The 18,820-nt window shown below is 41.1% G+C and overlaps 1 protein-coding gene across 2 annotated transcripts; it reads right to left on the reverse strand.

Annotated features, from left to right (window-relative positions):
- Positions 1 to 34: 34 nt before the first annotated feature.
- LOC139470082 (tubulin gamma-1 chain) lies at positions 35 to 18,443 on the reverse strand. Of its 2 annotated transcripts, none has more exons than XM_071252373.1 (13): positions 18,357 to 18,443; positions 17,071 to 17,121; positions 16,524 to 16,585; positions 12,362 to 12,529; positions 10,611 to 10,679; positions 9,439 to 9,518; positions 7,857 to 7,983; positions 5,752 to 5,838; positions 5,058 to 5,207; positions 4,479 to 4,637; positions 4,094 to 4,255; positions 2,641 to 2,832; positions 35 to 1,219 (listed from the first exon to the last, which is right to left on the reverse strand). In XM_071252373.1, exons 1-13 carry the CDS (start codon positions 18,403 to 18,405, stop codon positions 1,196 to 1,198), a joined length of 1,380 nt encoding a protein of 459 aa, XP_071108474.1. In that variant the 5' UTR covers positions 18,406 to 18,443; the 3' UTR covers positions 35 to 1,195. The 2 variants fall into 2 exon arrangements, with proteins under 2 accessions (XP_071108474.1, XP_071108473.1); XM_071252372.1 differs by having other exon boundaries at positions 4,443 to 4,637.
- Positions 18,444 to 18,820: the final 377 nt, after the last annotated feature.

Consider the following 18,820-nt stretch of genomic DNA (forward strand, 5'->3'; position numbering starts at 1 on the left):
AAAAGTCAGTCATGTAGATAATTTATTTGCACCATTTTCATCCATGTACAATAAAATGTGTTTTGTATGCATACGTTTCAAACTCTATGGGGCAAGCATTGAAATGTCCAATTTCTTTATTGTGTACTTTAGGATTTGTTCTTTCTATTGTTAATGTACCTAGTATATCCATAAATACTCAAACAATTCTGCATGAGCGCTCAAATGCAGTCTTCGGTGTGGACAAAATACTATCCATCTTTGGCACGTGGACTCAAAAATATTTCCACAATGGTGTATATAATATATCCTACATCTGCAAAACCAGACATTCTTTGACCATGAGCCTAAAATGTTTATTTTTAAAATGGCTTGCAACAACGTATTTTGTGTGTAGCTGAGAATTTCATTTTTGGTTGGACTTGACTATTTTGGTCCTTACCGTTTAGTAGTATTTCATTGCATCACAGTGGAGCTTTGTTCATACAATACAGCAATATCCATATAAAAAAGGGTAAAAATCTGAATAGTCAGGGTCTAAAATCCTACAAAACCATCACATGTGAGTATTTCAATTGTATCACAGCCATCAGCTTAATCATCAGTTGTTTAATGCTGCACTCAGTAAGTAGAGGCTGGACTAGACATGAGCATTGATCCACGCAATTGGGATACAATGACATCAAGTGAGCGAGCCTGACAACTCGATCCCGTCTGTCGCCTTTTCGGGATGCATGGGTCGTGAAGACCTAACCTGGTATCTTTATGGGTCCAGCTTAATGTGATAATGTGTTCACACTCATCTAATCACATCAATATGACACAATTCAGAAGTAGGTTGATATTATATGTAAATAATGGCAGATCTTTTCGTGTAATGCTTGTGAGCATTATGCTGTTTGAGCTGAATATCTTTTACTGAACTTGTGTCATCTGAAAACTGTTGTATATAATAAATACATAGAGAAACTTGATCAATTGGCATGCAAACATTTCTGTACAGCCTGTCAACATAACTACAGCACACACTATAAATGAGACCCCTATCCTTTGATTCTCAGATCTGTGAGTGAGGTTTAAGCTTTATTCCAGCCATATCAAAGGGACACCTAACAAGGATGTCACTCACTGTGCCTCTACTGCACCCAGTGAGGACTATTCATGTGAGATTTGTGTAGATATCGGCGACAGAAAGTTTTCTGTCCTGCTGTTGCCATCACGCCTGCTCTGCAACGGCTCCCTGCAATACATGTAGAGTGAGTGATCATCCAGAATGGAAACTTTAAGAATCCAATAATGATGTACATAACAAATAGATATAAAGATCAAAGGTGTAAACCAGATAACACAAAGGTAACAGTCCCACACAGTATTCGCCTTGAGTAATTCATCATTGCTAAGACTCAATACTCAACAAAAGTTCCTGTGACACCAATATTTTAGTGTAGTTTTCAAACAACTTTGGTTCTCGATATTGTATGGAATCAAGTCACAAAAAACACAACTGCTACAGAAAAGTATACCCAAGAATGGGTATAAAAACGAGTGTTAACAAGATTCCATATGCATTTTTTAGCATGGTGCTGACAACCACTCAGAAAAACAATTACGAAAATGAGCATCTGCGAGTCATTGGTATGCTTGAAGCAGGAACGTGTTGCAAGACAATTTAACGTCCTCAGACAACACCATTTGGTGTTTATGGCAACTTTGGCAAAAGACGATTGCAGTCAGAGACCCTCCTCGGAGTGGTAGACCACACGTAAGCAATAATCAATCATTATGTCATGGAAGAAGATCGGTTGGTTTGGGGACGACAGCGTTATGGTATGGGATTACAGCTAGACAGAGGCGCCGTTTGATAGTGGTAGAGGGAAATCTCAATGGACAGCTACCACGATGAGATCGGCCCTGTTCTTCCGTTTTTGTGTTGTCATGGCATGACAACGCCCGGCTATATTGCTCGACTTGTTCAGGATTCCCTTCAACAAAACAACGTGAATGGCCGGCTTGCTCCCCTGATCTCACCAATCGAGCACATGTAGGATGAGATGGGTCAGCACCTTCGTCAACCACATGTACCACAGACACTCAAGGACCTTCGGGGGCGGTCGGGTAGCCTAGTGGTTAAAGGGTTCACTCGTCACACCGAAAACCCGGGTTCGATTCCCATTTCTGGTGTCCCTCGACGTGATCTTGCTGTAATATTGCTAAAAGCGGCGTAAAACCATACTCACTCCACTCCAGGACCTTCGAAACATGCTCCAGCAGATATGGACAGATATCCCACAGGACTTTGTGCGATGCCTGGTCCATTCCAAGAGACGAAGATGTGTTGCTTGCATCGCAACCAGATGTGGACACACACTATTGATTTGTAAATTGACATTTTTGCATGTTCATTTTTTTTTTTATGAAATCACGCATTTTCTGAAGTCAGGATGGCAAATTAACCCATTTGAACACTTACATGAGTCTTTTATCTGTTGCAAACCGAAATTGTTTCAGATTTGGTAAAAAACATAACTTTGTATTAAATCTTATTCAATGTCACAGGAACTTTTGTTGTAGGGGGGCCAAACGTTGCAACAAATGTCATAACAAGTCACAGAAGTCATGTCCTGTCCAATGAAGAAACAAAGATGATGATCAAAGACCTACTTGTCGTGTGCCCCAGTCCAGGTAGTCGTGTCGCGTGGCGGCCTGGTACTCGTCAACCAGCTCCTGCAGGACTTCTCGAGAGTTATCAAACTCATCCAGGTTGTCCTTGAAGATCGGCTCCTTCTTAAACTGGTCCATGAAAGCTTCTCTTTTCCTCAGTTTGTCAAACTGGCGAAGGATTCTCTCGAACAACTGAAAGAGGAATTTAGCAATGAGGTGAGTAAAAAAACACTGCATCTTATACTTCACAATATTTTCTTATGTTTGAAACTGAACATGGCAAAGGGTGCACAGTGCTACTCTAACCCTAGTCTGAGACGTCACGGCCAGGGTCAGATGTGGTTGACAGTCTGTCCTGTCATAATAAGAAGTGTAGTCAGATGTACACACAGCGACAAAGTAACAATTCAAACATATTTCCGCCAAATCCAACTATTTTAATTTGCGGAGGAGGTTTCAAGCCGCAGAGGTCTACAAGCACAGATATGGCTACTGATCCCGCTTGGCTAGGCCTCGTGACCTCGCCAAATTGTTTAGAAATTTATGTCTCCAAAGTTGCCAAACCTTAAAAAAATGCCTTAGCTACGTCACAGTTAGACACAGGTTTTCAGTATATTAGACTGTTCTTTTGATAATGATAGCAATTATCCCTGTAGTTTATCCAGATTCCCGATGGTTAATTCTGACTTGATCGCCGAATGACGAGTGCGACACCATGTTTGTTTATAAACAGTGAAAGTAGTCCCTACTTGACCTTTGATATTTGCATCTCTATCCGCATATGACCCCAACGGATATCGTTTTTATCCGTTGGTTTTATACTGTCGAGAAACCTACCCATTATATGATAAATCGTGATACGAATCATATTGGTGCCTTCCGTATCATTGCTCCCCAACTAATACTCTCCTAATGAACATTGATGACTTGGCAGCAAGCAATCACTATTCTGTTGGTCAGACATCTATCAGGGAGGACACCAATGGCTAAATCAAACTAGTCTACATAAACTTGTCTGAAATGAGCTGCTAACTAGTTTTGGGGAGGAAACAACTAGACCCTCCAGATATTCACTTATCTCAGACTCGGTCAGGGATATATGTAGCCACTAGTCCCCATGTCAGACTAACAGACTTGTGGCCACGTCTATCCCTGACTGTCGCACTAATATTACGACTGTTGTTGGTACTAGAACCCAAAGCCTGAGAAGATCCGGGGAGAATAGGTCTTCAGCAACCCATGCTTGTCATAAGAGGCGACTAACGGAATCGGGTGGTCAGGCTCACTGACTTGGTTGATGCATATCATCGTATCCCAAATGCGTGGATCGATGCTCGTGATGTCAATCACTGGATTGTCTGGTCCAGACTCGATGTCATATAGCTGGAATGAGCAGAGTGAGGCGTTAAACAACAAATTAGAACATAAGGAGTCCATGTAGTGTTGGACCTACATGAGAGATGCTTGTGTGGTTGGCCATCATGAGGCCGCTGACACGATGGGCCGTCTGGATGTAGGGAGACTTGCGTGACAGCGCCACCTGGATGCTGGCTGGACCCCAGGGAATGAACTGCGCCAGCTTCCGCTCTCGGATCCTCTGGAGGCTCTTGTGTACCTGCAGATCAGACAGGACAGTGAGTGAGTTCAACATTTAACACATTCTCTCAGATCCTCTCAATGATTTGACAAGAGCGTGGAGTAAACATAATTCATCCATTTATTGCCATTTCTGCAATCATTAAAATTCTAGATTGTTCTAACACTTAGTTTGATCCTCTAGGGTCCTTTTGTATGTGCCTCACCTGTGTGGGGTCCACCTCCCCCTGTATGTGCCTCACCTGTGTAGGGTCCACCTCCCCCTGTATGATGTTGAGAATGGAGATGTAGCAGTGGCTGGCCTGGCGATGTGCTCCCACCGGCGTCGACACCATCATGTTCTTGGGCTGCAGCAGCCGTCTCATCACATCCAGCACCGTGGTCTTCCTCACACTGGCCACCTGAATCAGTAAACAGTCAGTCAAAGCATCACAAATTAGTACATACAGAACAAGATGACACAGAAATCTCAGGGAAAAAACCCATCAGTTATATCTGCAGATAGTACTGTCTTAAAGCTCACCTGTTACAGTTGTGAGGGGAGTTTACCCAGACATGAGGAAGTGGGGGATAGAGGGGAGAGCCTCAGTTGTGAGGGGCGTGTATCCAGCCAATATGATGTCGAGTTTAGGGGTGGGGGGATGAGAGGGAAGACTCACCTGTGAGTCAGTTGTGAGGGTCGTGTACCCAGTCATGAGGAAGTGGAGTCTAGGGGTGGGGATGAGAGGGGAGAGGCTCACCTGTGAGTCAGTTGTGAGGGTCGTGTACTCAGTCATGAGGAAGTGGAGTCTGGGGGTGGGGATGAGAGGGGAGAGGCTCACCTGTGAGTCAGTTGTTAGGGGCGTGTACCCAGTCATGAGGAAGTGGAGTCTAGGGGTGGGGATGAGAGAAGCTATCAGGCCAATCAGATCATTGTTCATGTAACCTGGGTAACGCAGGGTGGTCGTACTTGTTGACATCACAGTTGACACCTGAAGTAAATGAAATTATATATTCATTATGTGAATTTGAACTTTTCTATTGTTGTTCAGGGAAAATAACTCGGCACCATTGAAAATTGGAAATTTCTGCACACCCAGGGTTGATATGCCATAGTTTCACACGAATACCCCACTCACACACAGTATACTGACTCCAGGCCGATGAGTGACAAGTACCATCTTTTAATGTTTTTTGGTATGATACAGACCATCATCATCCTGTTCTCTGGGAGTTGCTCTACCCCTAGAATACGGAGTTGGTCACAGATTGTTATAAAGAGTAATAGCTAATGTTTTCTGTGGTGAATTGCCAATCAAGAAAAGCTTTCAAAAGACCTTGCCCATTTTGTTGGTTTATGATATGTTTCTCTGCAAATGTTTTCAAAAGATGCAGCATGTTTTGTTTGTTATTTTTGTTCTCTTATTCTAACAACTTACAGACTAGACATTACACTTTCGATCACAGGCTGATACAACCGGACACAGAACATTTTGAGAACACTAAACCAGGTTATACAAAGGCATCCCGTCTCACCAGCTGGTTGATCTGTGCCAGGGAGGGGGTGTCTATGTGAAGCCTGTCGGCGGCGATCCTGTTGAGAGCCGTGTTGTCCAGCACCACCTGGGGACAAACAAGGAAGTACAATTAAAATCTCCAGCAGTCATCAACAAAAGACACAGGGTTTACCTTGACTTACAACAGGGGGGGTCTAGCGACCCCAATAATTAATTTTAAGTATCCTTGCAGGCAATACGAGGGTCCTGCAAAGTAATGAAATGGTGTTGTGTACTGTACATTTTGATAATTTCATCAGAACCTGGAATGAATCAAAGATCATGTGGACAGCGGCCATAAATGATGGATGAAATGACACGCCATAACTGCTCTTTATCATCTTCCCGAGGCAAGAGAGTTAACTGACTTTTAAAGTCCAGTTTCCACTCTTGCCGAACTAGGCTGGAATTCCTGGGCTCGATCGTAACGCCACCAGTGGCTATTACCAGTTATGTCCTTTCTATGCCTCTCCTATTGACAAATCAGATTCAACTTCTCGTATCACTTGCATTTGCTTCAAACAAAACAGTGGCGCCCAGTCAAGACGATCAGATTGATAATCAAGATCTATATTGGGATAAAACGAGGAAAAGATTTAGAAAATATCTGTTGACAACGAGTTAGCGGTGCACATGCTTTGCAAATCCTGCAGTTGACCGAAATCTGCATGACACTTTACGAACCGGATTTCGGTTTGCGATTTTGATTGGACTATGCATAGACTCGTTAGCCCAGCTAAAATGTAACTCCATAATACCAGCCTAGTTCGGCAAGGGTGGAAACTGGATTTTTATAGTCAGTTAACTCACTTGCCTCGGGAAGATGGCTCTTTATGTGCTGTAGGTACAATGCATAGTACAGTGGGTCCATCGAGACAGAAAAAGAATACACTGTGTCCATTTTCTACTTTTGTGCATACTGGATGCACATTTGTGCGTCTCATGAAACCCTGATGACAGTACTGACCGTGAACCCTATCAGAACATTGTCTCAAATGTACACAGGTTTGAGTGAATTGTGTTTAATGCCGCCTTGGACAGTATTCAGGTTGTACAACAGCAGGTTGGATTAATGTGGGAGGAAAGCCCGAAGTTATGCAGTCTTAAACACTGACAAACCTAACATAATACCGGGTGAACCAGGATTCGACCTACTCACAAGGTACACAACTCTGCACAGCAAATTGCAGTGTTTTAGACGACTGGGCCACAACAGCATTTCTGCCATCAAGTTGTACAACCAAACTCTACATGTGTTAGGCATTTCCATATCCAAGTTCAAGATGAGGTTTACTTTGAAATAAAACACAGGTCCCTAAAGTACTCACGGAAATGAAAAAAAAACACTTTTTTTCGACCTCAGATCTTAAATTATTGCAGTTAATATACAAAATATGTAAATATTCAAACAACTAAATTAGTACTAATTGGGCCGTGGCACAAATACAGCGTATCAAATGTTTTTATGCCTTTTTACACGTAAAAATGTGAATAAAATAGACTATTGTGAAACAGGGCATAACCAGGTGTAAGTAGATCAAGGCGGCCTATGACACCTTGACAGGTGAGAACAGGTGCATAATGCCTATAGTCTGTTTCTGCTATGTCAATTTGGACAGTTTTATTTTTGAATGTTGAAAGTGCCGACAAATTACCTCCTGTCAAGTACATTTTGTATTGTTCACTGAGATCAAACTAGCAAATCCAGACTAGTACTTTTCGAGTTGTTTTGTTATTTCGTATTTACAGCTACGTAACACTTTGTGTCGATTTTTAAATTAAGAAAAAAAGTTGTTTTTTCATTTCCGTGAGTACTTTAGTATGACAAATCAACACATTTGTCACTAGGTTATTCGACATTCACAAAGGGAGATCAACACATAGACATTGTTCTTAGTGTCAGTAGTGAGCGTACCACACAGTCTGCATTCTGTGTCAGTAAACAAGCTCTGGTTACTAAGATGCCTGATCTGTACAGCCAAGTTTCAGTAGTGAGCATACCACAGTCTGCATTCTGCGTCAGTAAACAAGGTCTGGTTACTAAGATGCCAGATCTGTAGAGCCAAGTGTCGGTAACATGCATACCACACAGTCTGCATTCTGCGTCAGCCTCTTGAGGGTCAGTATGGAGTTGTACGGCTGAACCACAACATCAGAGATCTCATCCACATTCGGGAACACTGAATACGTCTGGATAAGCTTCTTTGGAAATCTGAAATGAAAATTTATGCTTTTAATTCTGTAGACGCTTTACTCTTACCTTCCAAAACTTGCTGCCACACTATGACTGGGAATACTATTACTATATATTTACTTATTGTTTAACTCTGAACTCACCAATATACCAGCAGCCTGTAAATAATCAAGTCTGGTTCGGACAATGACAGTGTTTCAGCAGTTTGGCTCATGAGTTTCAAGGTGTGTTTGTTGTCTAACGCCGCACTCAGCAATATTCCAGCTATATGACGGCGGTCTGGACCAGATAATCCAGTGATTGACATCATGAGAATCGATCCACACAATTGGGATCGATGACATGCATCAACCAAGTCTGCGAGCCTGTTAGTCGCCTGTTACGGTTAGCATGGGTTGCTGAAGACCTATTCTACCCCAGATCTTCACAGGTCGAGCTTCTAGGGCTTTGTTTCTGCCCCCTACTGAAGCACATGTGGTGTCTCCATGGGCAAGTGACTGTTCGAAATGTGCCTCTGTTCACCCAGAAGTGAATGAGTACCCAGTAGGATGAGATGGCAATGTGGTCGTTAACCTTCTAGTGCCTAACAAGCAGCTTGGGTTGTATACTCCCCAGGGAGCTGATAATGATTGTTCAGTGCACACTGATCCAGAAACCGGGGTAATAATAGCGCTTTGAGCATGCCCCTGAGTGGTGTGGAAATATGCTCAATATAAATGGCCTATTATTATTATGAAGACACACAATCAACCAAGTCACCGATAGTAGTGAGACAATACACCGATGCATCGGTGGATCACGATATTTTCATTCTCGATATAATTATCAATCACAATCGCACACTAAGTAAATGTATTCTTCAATAAATGTTACACCAAACACTATTTAAGTGACAATGAGTAGTGAAAACAACATTGCACCATTCCTGACACTGCCAACTGTAATTTGCTAGCGTGCCAGGTATTTGGCCATACTGTCTATGAAAAAGATGGCTTACGCACCACTGAGAAGAACACGTACAACTATCGTGATATGCATCGGATCTTGAGCAAGGATGCCTCGATGTACACGCGACCCGCCAGATTGTGGTCCCTCTCGGCAGTGGATGCTTTTACATAGTGCTTTAATTACTTTCGCGGAGGTCGCGGGTGACAGCACAGCCACGGTGATTGAATTAATTAGTATCAAGCGCTTCACTGAGTACTGCGGACCGCACCCGTCTCGCGTACATGTTACGTCTCTGACTGGTGATATGGATCGAATCGCACAGTGGGTGTATCATCCCCGCCCAAGTCACCAAAGGATCCGATTCTAAGATTTCTGATATTTGTGTACACACCTGTCTCTCCAACAGGTATAAGTAAATATAAGTTAAGACTTAAGACAGCATCTCTTCCAGTTTGCATCAAGCCTGCTTGAAAACATAATTTTATCTAGGATTGTTGGTTCCGACTGTGATATTTCTGTACACACCTGTCGTTAAGTCTCTCCAACAGATAGGATCCCATTCCGGACCCTGTTCCACCAGCAATAGAGTGACTCAGCACAAACCCCTGGAACAGACAAACAACCCTCAGACACAATTCTAAACATACCTATATCACAACACAAACGTCAGTTAATTTATCTTGATGTTCCATAATTCTTATGCATACGAACCCAGGTGAGCCATTATGAAAAGAAAACCCAAATTAGTATGCCACAAGGCTCCGATGCTCACCTGAACATAATGGTCAATTTGTGGTGGGCATGTTTACAATCAGATTGGAATTCTCTGAGCACCTTGTAGAGGCACTATAGCTAGGAGTGAGTGAGTTGGGTTTAACGCCGCTTTTAACACTATTCCGGCGTGTCAGCTTAATGTGGAAGGAAAGCCCAAAGTTTACCACTTCGGTGAAACCCACGAGCACGGGTATGATGCTGACAAACCTATAACATAATCGGGGCAAATCGGGGCAAACCGGGATTCAAACCCACAATCATAGGTTTCTAGCGTGCCCAAGGGACGCCATTCTGCACAGCGAATCGCGGCGCCTTAGACGGCTGGGCCACGTGCCCCCACTATAGCTATGATCATTCATACAAAGTTTCAGCTACATAGTCTTTGTAGTAGTGTATGAGAAGATGTCATGAATGTGTTAAACATTAGAAAAAAAGACTTTTATCTCACTGATAAGAGGAGTGAGCGAGTTGGGTTTAACACCGTTTTTAACAGTATTAGTTATATTGTGGCATGTCAGCTTAATGTGGGAGGAAAGCCCGAAGTGATGCAGGCCTCAGACGTTTACCACTTCGGTGAAATCCACGAGCACGGGTATGGTGCTGACAAACCTAGAAACATAATCCAGGCGAACCGGGATTCGAACCCACAATCATAGGTTTCTGGCGTGCCCAAGGGACGCAACTCTGCACAGTGAATCACGGCGACTGGGCCACCCGTGCCCCCACTGACAAGAGGACTAATAAACAGATAAACAAGATTCACACTTAGTATTTTAGTTAGGTGTCTGAATTTAATATGTTTCGGAAAAAATGAATTCTCAAAAGAAATCCAGTACTGGACCAAAAACTATACTTATATCAAATTGTCTGCACAAAATCCAAGACTAATTCCATCAATATTGACAACAGAACATTTTCCATACCTCCAAACTGTCACTTCCATCTGCCTCCCTGTCTATGATGTCAAACACATCCTCGTACAGCCCTTCAGCCTGAACATAAATTATATATAGTCACATCTTGTCTTGAAATGTAGACAAGGAACTCTGGACAGTATCTGTGTATGAAAAGATCATTTTTGACATTCTGTACATGTGTTTAGTTAGTTTGGTTTGTTTGTTGTTTAGCGCCGCACACAGCAATATTCCAGCTATATGATGGCGGTCGGTAAATAATCGAGTCTGGACCAGACAATCCAGTGACTGACATCATGCGCATCGATCCATGCAAATGGAATCGATGACATGCATCAACCAAGTCAGCGAGTCTGACCACCTCTTACGACAAGCATGGGTTATGGCAAGACTTTTTCTACCACGGATCCTGTATTTAATCAATATATAGTATAAGGATGACCTTACCAATGCTTACGGCTGAAATAACCTTTACAGTTGAAAATAAACATAGATATCAATCTTATTAGCAATGAAATAGATTAGAAAAGATTTTAGGAATGGGACGAGTCCAAATTTATTACCTGGGTACCCAACTACCTATTACCTGACCCTACCTGGGTACCTCCTGTAGGTCTGACATGGGTACAAAATTTTCGATTGGGAATAGTTTGACCATAGACCTGACAAAATATAATTAGATACACATATCTAGTCATGCATAGTTGCATACCCTGAAGTTGACTGAAGTTTTAGCTTTATTCAAACATATGAAAGTCAAACAGAATGTGTGCATAGTCAGAAACAAATGCTAACATCAGTGACTTTAAGTGTACCTATGGAGTTCCAGATAAGTTGGCCATTATTTATTAGTTGCCTGTTTAATAAACATACAGCTGTACTACACATTGTGTAATACCAAAGTGTGTGTTTATGCTGGTTGGTTTGTTGTTTAACGCCGCACTCAGCAATATTCCAGCTATATAACGGCATGTGTGTTTATGTACTGCGGGAACAAGTTCCAATAACACCATTGAAAGTTTTCACTAGTCACTTACCAGAACTATTCACTCGTTTCATAAAATTGGTATTACACGGGAGCTCATTTAGTATTCTATATTTATTACTTCCCCGTGAAGAGATCACCCGTTTAATAAACATACAGCTGTATTACACATTGTGTAATAACAAAACGCGTGCTTAAGTACTCTCGGAACACGTTTCACGAACAAATATTGAAAGCTCTCAACATCTCTTATTCAACGACATTGCGTGTGGAGTTGATAGATCACTGAGAGGAGCTTATGCACTCGATGACCCCAGCATTGTTTCGCCAAAGGATCTTGCAACGAAATTCCACAATTTACGTCATCGGGTATTGTGACGTGATTGTAAACTTTGAGGTGCAAGGACCGTTTCACAAGGCGATCGTATTGTAGCGCAATGACAGTCGTTAGTCTAAGTTAAAGTATGTGAGTTGCGATAGTCTTAGCCCTATGATAATCTTGTGGAACGGACGCCTGAATTTGAAAGGTTGACCGTTGTATGGTATTAAATTCATACATTTCAACTTCTGACGTGTTTGAAGTATTATTCTGTTAAACTCAATTGGACTATGCCGTGGATCGTGATCGCTTTCGCTCGTCAGATACCACAACTATTCACTCGTTTCATAAAATTCATATTACACGGGAGCCCATTTAGTATTCTATCTATATTTAATAATAATACTTCATACTTATGCCTAAACTCACAGCCTGGGTTTTCATGGTTGACCTTACCTGTGTGTAGCCACTGGCCCAGTTGTTTCCCGCACCACCCCCATGTTTTGACAGGTACACGTTCTCAGGGTTGTACAGCTTGGCATAGGGTGAGCTGAGGATTGAGTTGATCACCCTGGGCTCCAGGTCCAACAACACTGCCCGGGGAATGTAGTGTTCGTCATCAGCCTACAAAGAACTTACGCGTGACAATATCCCTGACCACTCTGTTAACAAAACAACTTCTGCTTGACAAGTTTATTGTCGAAAATTAACCTAAAAATCTAAACATTCAATACAGTTTTCTAGAGAAGTGGACATGAGTGCTTTGCTACACGAGAAAAGACTAGCCATCTTCCTGAAGCAAGGGAGTTAACTGACTATAAAAGTCCAGTTTCCACTCTTGCCAAACGAGGCTGGAGGTGGGGTTATATTAAGGCTGGATTAATGAGTCTATCCATAGTCCAATCAAATCTCAAAACAAAATCAACTTCTGGTTCCTCAACTGCCACGCGGATCTCAGTTGACTGCTGGATTTGTAAAGCAGGTGTACCGCCAACCCGGCGTCAACAGATATTCTACAAATATGTATGGGTAGTTGTGTGCCGAGAAATTTGAACAATACTTTTTTAACTTACGGGATTTTCTTTTTCAGGTATATAAACTACTTAAAGTTTTGATATTTAGTAAGCTGAGCATTCATGCATACCATTCATAAATTAAATGACATGTAATTGTAAAACCTACATGGAAAATACTTAGTGCGAGTTTCATTTTTGGGTGTTGTTATGCTATTCGCCTGTCGAATGGGTTCGACAGTAGCAGCGTGGCTAGTGACACACTGTCGAATTGGTTCGACAGTACCATTGAGAGCATTACCAGAACATGTTTCTAATGTCTGTTATACTGACTGGATGCTTATAAGATACCGGAAAATGGACGACGACTACAGTGTTCCCTCGTTATAGTGCCCTTCAAAATAGCGCTATCTCTGTTATAGCGCGCAGTAAAGCATGGCTCACAAAATGTACTAACATTTTAAATAAACTCAAGTTTTCCAATGACACAATGTTTTCCACCATCTCAGAAAATATTATCAGCTGATCATCGCGATCATGTAACACCGTAACAGTCAACAAATACGAACTGAATTACGCAATTTAATCCTTTTATTATAATATCTGGTAATATAAAAAAATGTTCATTGTTTATCTGGACTAAGGTTTGCTAAATATTTTTTTTAATCATATTCAAAATTTCATTCAATAATGTTTACAATAATTTCGGCGAAATCGTTTTTTACACTAGGAATCATAAATAACTTCTATTCTAATCTTTTTTGAAACTCTGAAATGTGCAACGCAGATCGTGTTAGGTAGGCAGAGCATGTATACTGGTTTGTTGGTCATCTACCACCTACGACTCGACCTTCGTTAAACCGCTGATCATCTATAACGCTCATCAATTATTTGGACCTCAAAGGTAGCATTGTAGCGAGGGATCACTGTATTAAAAACAATGAAAAATGCAAGATTAAAGTCGATGCTACCCAAAACACACAGGAACACAATGTTCCTTTTTACCAGTAATTACCCGTTTTTACCGGTAAAATTAGGCTTGGACCGGTACTTTATTTGACTGACAGCCACATGAATTATCATTTAAATCTTTGTTGTTGAACAAAACATCTGCAATATTCACATTCCTCGATAAGAATAATTTTTGAACAAAGTCAGCTTTTCTGTTACCATCAGGGTTTCCCCTTGTCTATTTTTAGTGCAATTTGTGACTCAACTTTGTGTGAATGACGTGTAGATCTAACTAAGTTTCTAAGTGCTGACGGGGCGGTCGGGTAGCCTAGTGGTTAAAGCGTTCGCTCATCACGCTGATAACCCGGGTTCGATTCCTGACATGGTACAATGTATGAAGCCCATTTCTGGTGTCCCCCGCCGTGATATTGCTGGAATATTGCTAAAAGCGGCGTAAAACCATACTCACTCACTCACTAAGTGCTGACAAACCTAGAAACAAACGGGGCGAATAGGGATTCGAACCCACAATCATAGGTTTCTGGCGTGCCCAAGGGACGCAACTCTGCACAGCGAATCGCGGCGCCTTAGACGACTGGGCCACCCGCGCCCCATTTTCTTTTGTAGCATTTCAGGTTGTCACCAGTGTCAGCATAAACCACCAAATTTACTTTCTTTCAACTCTGTTGTTTTTCTCACCAAAATTATATTCTAATAAGATCCCCCTATTTCTAATTTTGAGAGCGCACTGGGCGTTTATTACGTCGAATACAGTATTTGATACAGTTTGACATATGAATAACTGAATAATCGATCCTCTACATCCCTCTCATAAAAGTCATTTTGCTTGTAGAATCAAATTTTCTCAGAGCCAGGTGACCCGTAAAAATTCCGGGGTAGAATAGGTCTTCAGCAACCCATACTTGCCGTAAAAGGCGACTATGCTTGTCGTAAAAGGCGACTAATGGGATCAGGTGGTCAGGCTCGCTGACTTGGTTGATACATGTCATCGATCCTAACTGCGTGGATCAGTGCTCATGATGTCAATCACTGGATTGTTTGGTCCAGGTCCAGACTCAATTATTTTACAGACCGCCGTCATATAGCTGGAATATTGCTGAATACGGCGTTAAACAACAAACAAACAAACAGAGCCAGGTAAATATCTATTATTGCACCTTCCTGGACAGAAGCTCTGTGAAACAAGTGCATTATAATACTTCTTAATACTACTTAACAAATAGCATTAAGCAGGGCTCCAGATAACTTTTTGGGCAATTGAGTTTTTACTCTAGGTTTCTATTTTAATTGGGTTATTACATTCTTCATTGGGTAACCATGGTAACCAATATTTTTTTACTCATCTATTCATCACTCTATTGGGTTTTTCCTAAAATTAGTGAACATTTCAAAATTAAACAAAATGAAGTAATGTTTTGGATGTATATAACTGTTCTGAATAAATAGCCCAGACTCAGCAAGCAAATTAGTTCATAATTGTGTTTCGGAAATTAGCTCCTTTGAACGCATGCTGAAAAAGCTTCTATGGGTATTTACGCGAGCTGTTTTTAAATATTTGAGTTTTTCATTTAATGTATGCGTTTCTGTATGCAAGTTAATTGAAAGTAATTGGGTTTTGAATATTTTGGGGAGGTATTTTACGCAAATACGATGCTTATCTGTAGCTCTGGATTATAATGAACAATCAATGCATCTCAACTGTACATGGATCAGGCTATACATTCAGCGATAGAACCCTTGTCGGACTGCCCAACAGTTAAGGAATCATAAGGACTAGTAGTAATACTATATTTAAGGGTTATTCTATACATTATCATTACAAGGACTAGTGAACTAAAAAATTTAGTTTTTTAATGCTAACATTGATGGAAACTTGAAATATTAATAGTTAACATAAGTCATGTTAGAGGCATTGACTGACATGATAGCTGTAGTAAAACGTATTACCCATTAGAAATAACAGTTCATAAAAAATTGAATGTGCACTTGTGCAAATATCACTTCTTGGGCACCTGTGTATTATTTACGTCATCCGGATGAGTTTGTTGACGTCATGTGAATCTTATTGTGAAATGAGGTAGGAATGACGTCACGCTAGAAACGACATCATAGCTGAAGACAGTTGACATCGTTTGACAATTGTGGTTTTGCAAGACGGTGGTCATGATTTGTACACTTTTCTAAAGGGGAGCTCAAAAGGATTAAGAAATAATTTGTCATAAAGGAATTACTACACTCGCATGTGTCATACTGATTTTACGAACTCCTGTGAGAACTCATGCATTTCCTATTCTCTGCCCCTCGAGGTACAAGAATTCTAACACTCGTTTAGTAAAAACAGCATGACATAGGCTCTAGTAATACTTTCTATGAACAAAATACTGCTAATCATTAAATTATCATTCATTCTGATTCACAATATATCTTGTTTGAAGTGACATGTGGATATTCATTCAGAATACATTCATAAATACATATATCAGACAAGTATCCAGGGTACGTCACTGAACTCCTTCAACACGACTTATCATGACTCCCAAAACTCAATTTGACCAGGCAGTCATGACCCTCAGATCATGAAGACCAGGGAATACCCGGCATCTGGTATACTGTTAAAACCAAACTGATCCTACCTGGTAAAAGAACACATCCTTTCTGTCCGTTCCTTCTGTGGCATACTCCTCAAGAATACCCTCTGAAACATGCATCATGAAAATATTATATTTTAAAAAATAAAAGATAAATAGAGTGAAGCCAATCTTTTCCACTGAAATATCCCAGATTAATAAATTTCTAAACTGATGAGTTATGGTTACGGGGGCACAGGTGGCCCTGTCATGTAAGGCACAGTGATTCGCTGAGCAGAGTTGCATCCCTTGGGCACGCCCGAAACCTATGATTGTGGGTTCGAATCCTGGTTCGCCCCGATGATGTTTCTAGGTTTGTCAGCACCATACCCGTGTGCTTGTTGGTTTCACCGAAGTGGTAAACGTCTGAGATCCGTATCACTTTGGGCTTTCCTCCTACATTAAGCTGACATGCCGGGATACAACTGGAATAGTGTTAAAAGCGTCATTCCACGATACATATCACATTATCATTTTTAAATGTTTGGTAGATCGGGTGATTTTAATTAGCAATTTTTTTAAATATTTGGCTTTATACTAGGTATATTTATACCTGGACTTATCCCATGTTCTGCACACAGCTGCTTCCAAAACTCCATTCCAACTGGAAAGAAAGAAAAACAAAGTAAGTTACTATCTAAATGACATGCGCATGTCAGCCAAATTTTGTTGTAGTATAAACAGAAAATATTACCCATAAAGATCCAGGTAAGAATAGGTACCCCAGCAAACCATGCTTGCCATAAAAGGCGACTATGCGTGTTGTCAGAGGCGACTGACAAAATCGGGTGGTCAGACTTGCTGATGTGGTTGATGCATATCATCGCATCCCAATTGTGTGGATCGATGCCCATGATGTCAATCACTGGATTGTCTGGTCCAAACTATTTATAGACCGCCGTCATTTAGCTGGAACATTGCTGAGTGCCCGTAAACAACAAACAATATACCCTAAAGAATGGACTGCAGTGCTACTAATTATTCAATTCCCTGTGTAGTGGCAACCAAGTTTAATCGATTGTTCAGTTCATGCTGGACCCGACTGATCAAACATTACCAGTTTTTATGACAAGCATGGAGTAGGCTTGGGCTGGGACGGGTAACTTGTGTACCCGGGTCGGATGGGTACTGAGTTGGACCCGGGTACCCACAGGACTACCTGGACCCGTGGTTAGTCATGTGATAAATTGTTTAATGACAAAAATTATCTAGAATTCTACACTACAAGTCACTAATGTTCGCATTTCTTTCTGACTATGCACCCATTCCTTCTGACTTTTCATATGGTTGAATAAAGATATGAATAAAGATAAGTCTACTTCAGTGACTGCATGACCAGATCGTTTAATACGTAACTATCTAAATACGTTTTGCAAGTGCAAGTGCTGTGTTACATAAAATTCCCAATCGGACATTTTGTATCCCTTGAGACCTACAGTGGGTACCTGGGGAGGGTCGGGTAGTAAATTTGGACTCGTCCCAGCCCTAGAGTAGACCAAGACAAACTACTTTGGGTGGGAGGTAGGGTGTTTACAAGTATTAACGCTGACAAAACTTTTTGGAAAACAGTTTCAGCGAATACTTCTTTGAAATTAATGTCATTTTATCTTGCCATTCGTGGATAAAACTTCAGTTTCAAGAAACGTTTTATCCACTTCACTGTAGTTCACACAAAAAATAAGATATCTCGAAAGTCTAGCATGTCCTAGGCCAACATCACATCGTAAACAATACAGGCCTTCGGTGCAGTTCCATATTAAATATTATCAGCGTAAAGTGATGACACGGAACAGTAATGCATGTGCATATTCACTAACAAGTGATAAACCAATACTGTACTTTGATTGCCACATTGCCCGAGCTGTAGTGTGATTATTTCCCGCGGCATGTTTTGAGTTTGACTTTTGTTTTCCTGTCAGAACTCGAAAATGGCGGCAGTCAACATAAAAGTTGAAATGAATAGAATACGGAAAATGAACCGTTAAAATAACGGGATCGGGTGGTCAGGCTCGCTGACTTGGTTGATGCATTTCATCGTATCCCGATTGCATGGATCGATGCTCATGATATCGACCCCTGGTATGTCTGGTCCAGGCTCGATTATTTACAGACCGCCGTCAAACAGCTTGAATATTGCTGAGTGAGGCGTAAAACAACAAACAAATAAACAAACAAATATATGTAGTCAGCCCGAAACAATGATCGAAACAACAACATAAGCAAATCTAAAATAAAATCTAAAATAAATATATGCAATCTGTTACAGGTACTCTTTGAATTTATAAAATATCACTTCTTTATAT

The sequence above is a fragment of the Haliotis cracherodii genome, unplaced genomic scaffold (assembly GCF_022045235.1).
Source record: "Haliotis cracherodii isolate W230 unplaced genomic scaffold, xgHalCrac1.p SCAF_20, whole genome shotgun sequence".
NCBI classification, from domain to species: Eukaryota; Metazoa; Mollusca; class Gastropoda; order Lepetellida; family Haliotidae; genus Haliotis; species Haliotis cracherodii.

What these genes read in the sequence shown, in the direction of transcription:
- LOC139470082 (XM_071252372.1), bottom strand. Translation starts at nt 18,405, where the DNA reads ATGCCGCGGGAAATAATCACACTACAGCTCGGGCAATGTGGCAATCAA. An exon ending in ATGGAAGTGACAGTTTGGAG is followed by an intron (nt 9,519 to 10,610) that starts GTATGGAAAATG and finishes TGTCTGTTCCAG; the next exon opens with GGGTTTGTGCTGAGTCACTC. An exon ending in TGGCACAGATCAACCAGCTG is followed by an intron (nt 5,208 to 5,751) that starts GTGAGACGGGAT and finishes CATTTACTTCAG; the next exon opens with GTGTCAACTGTGATGTCAAC.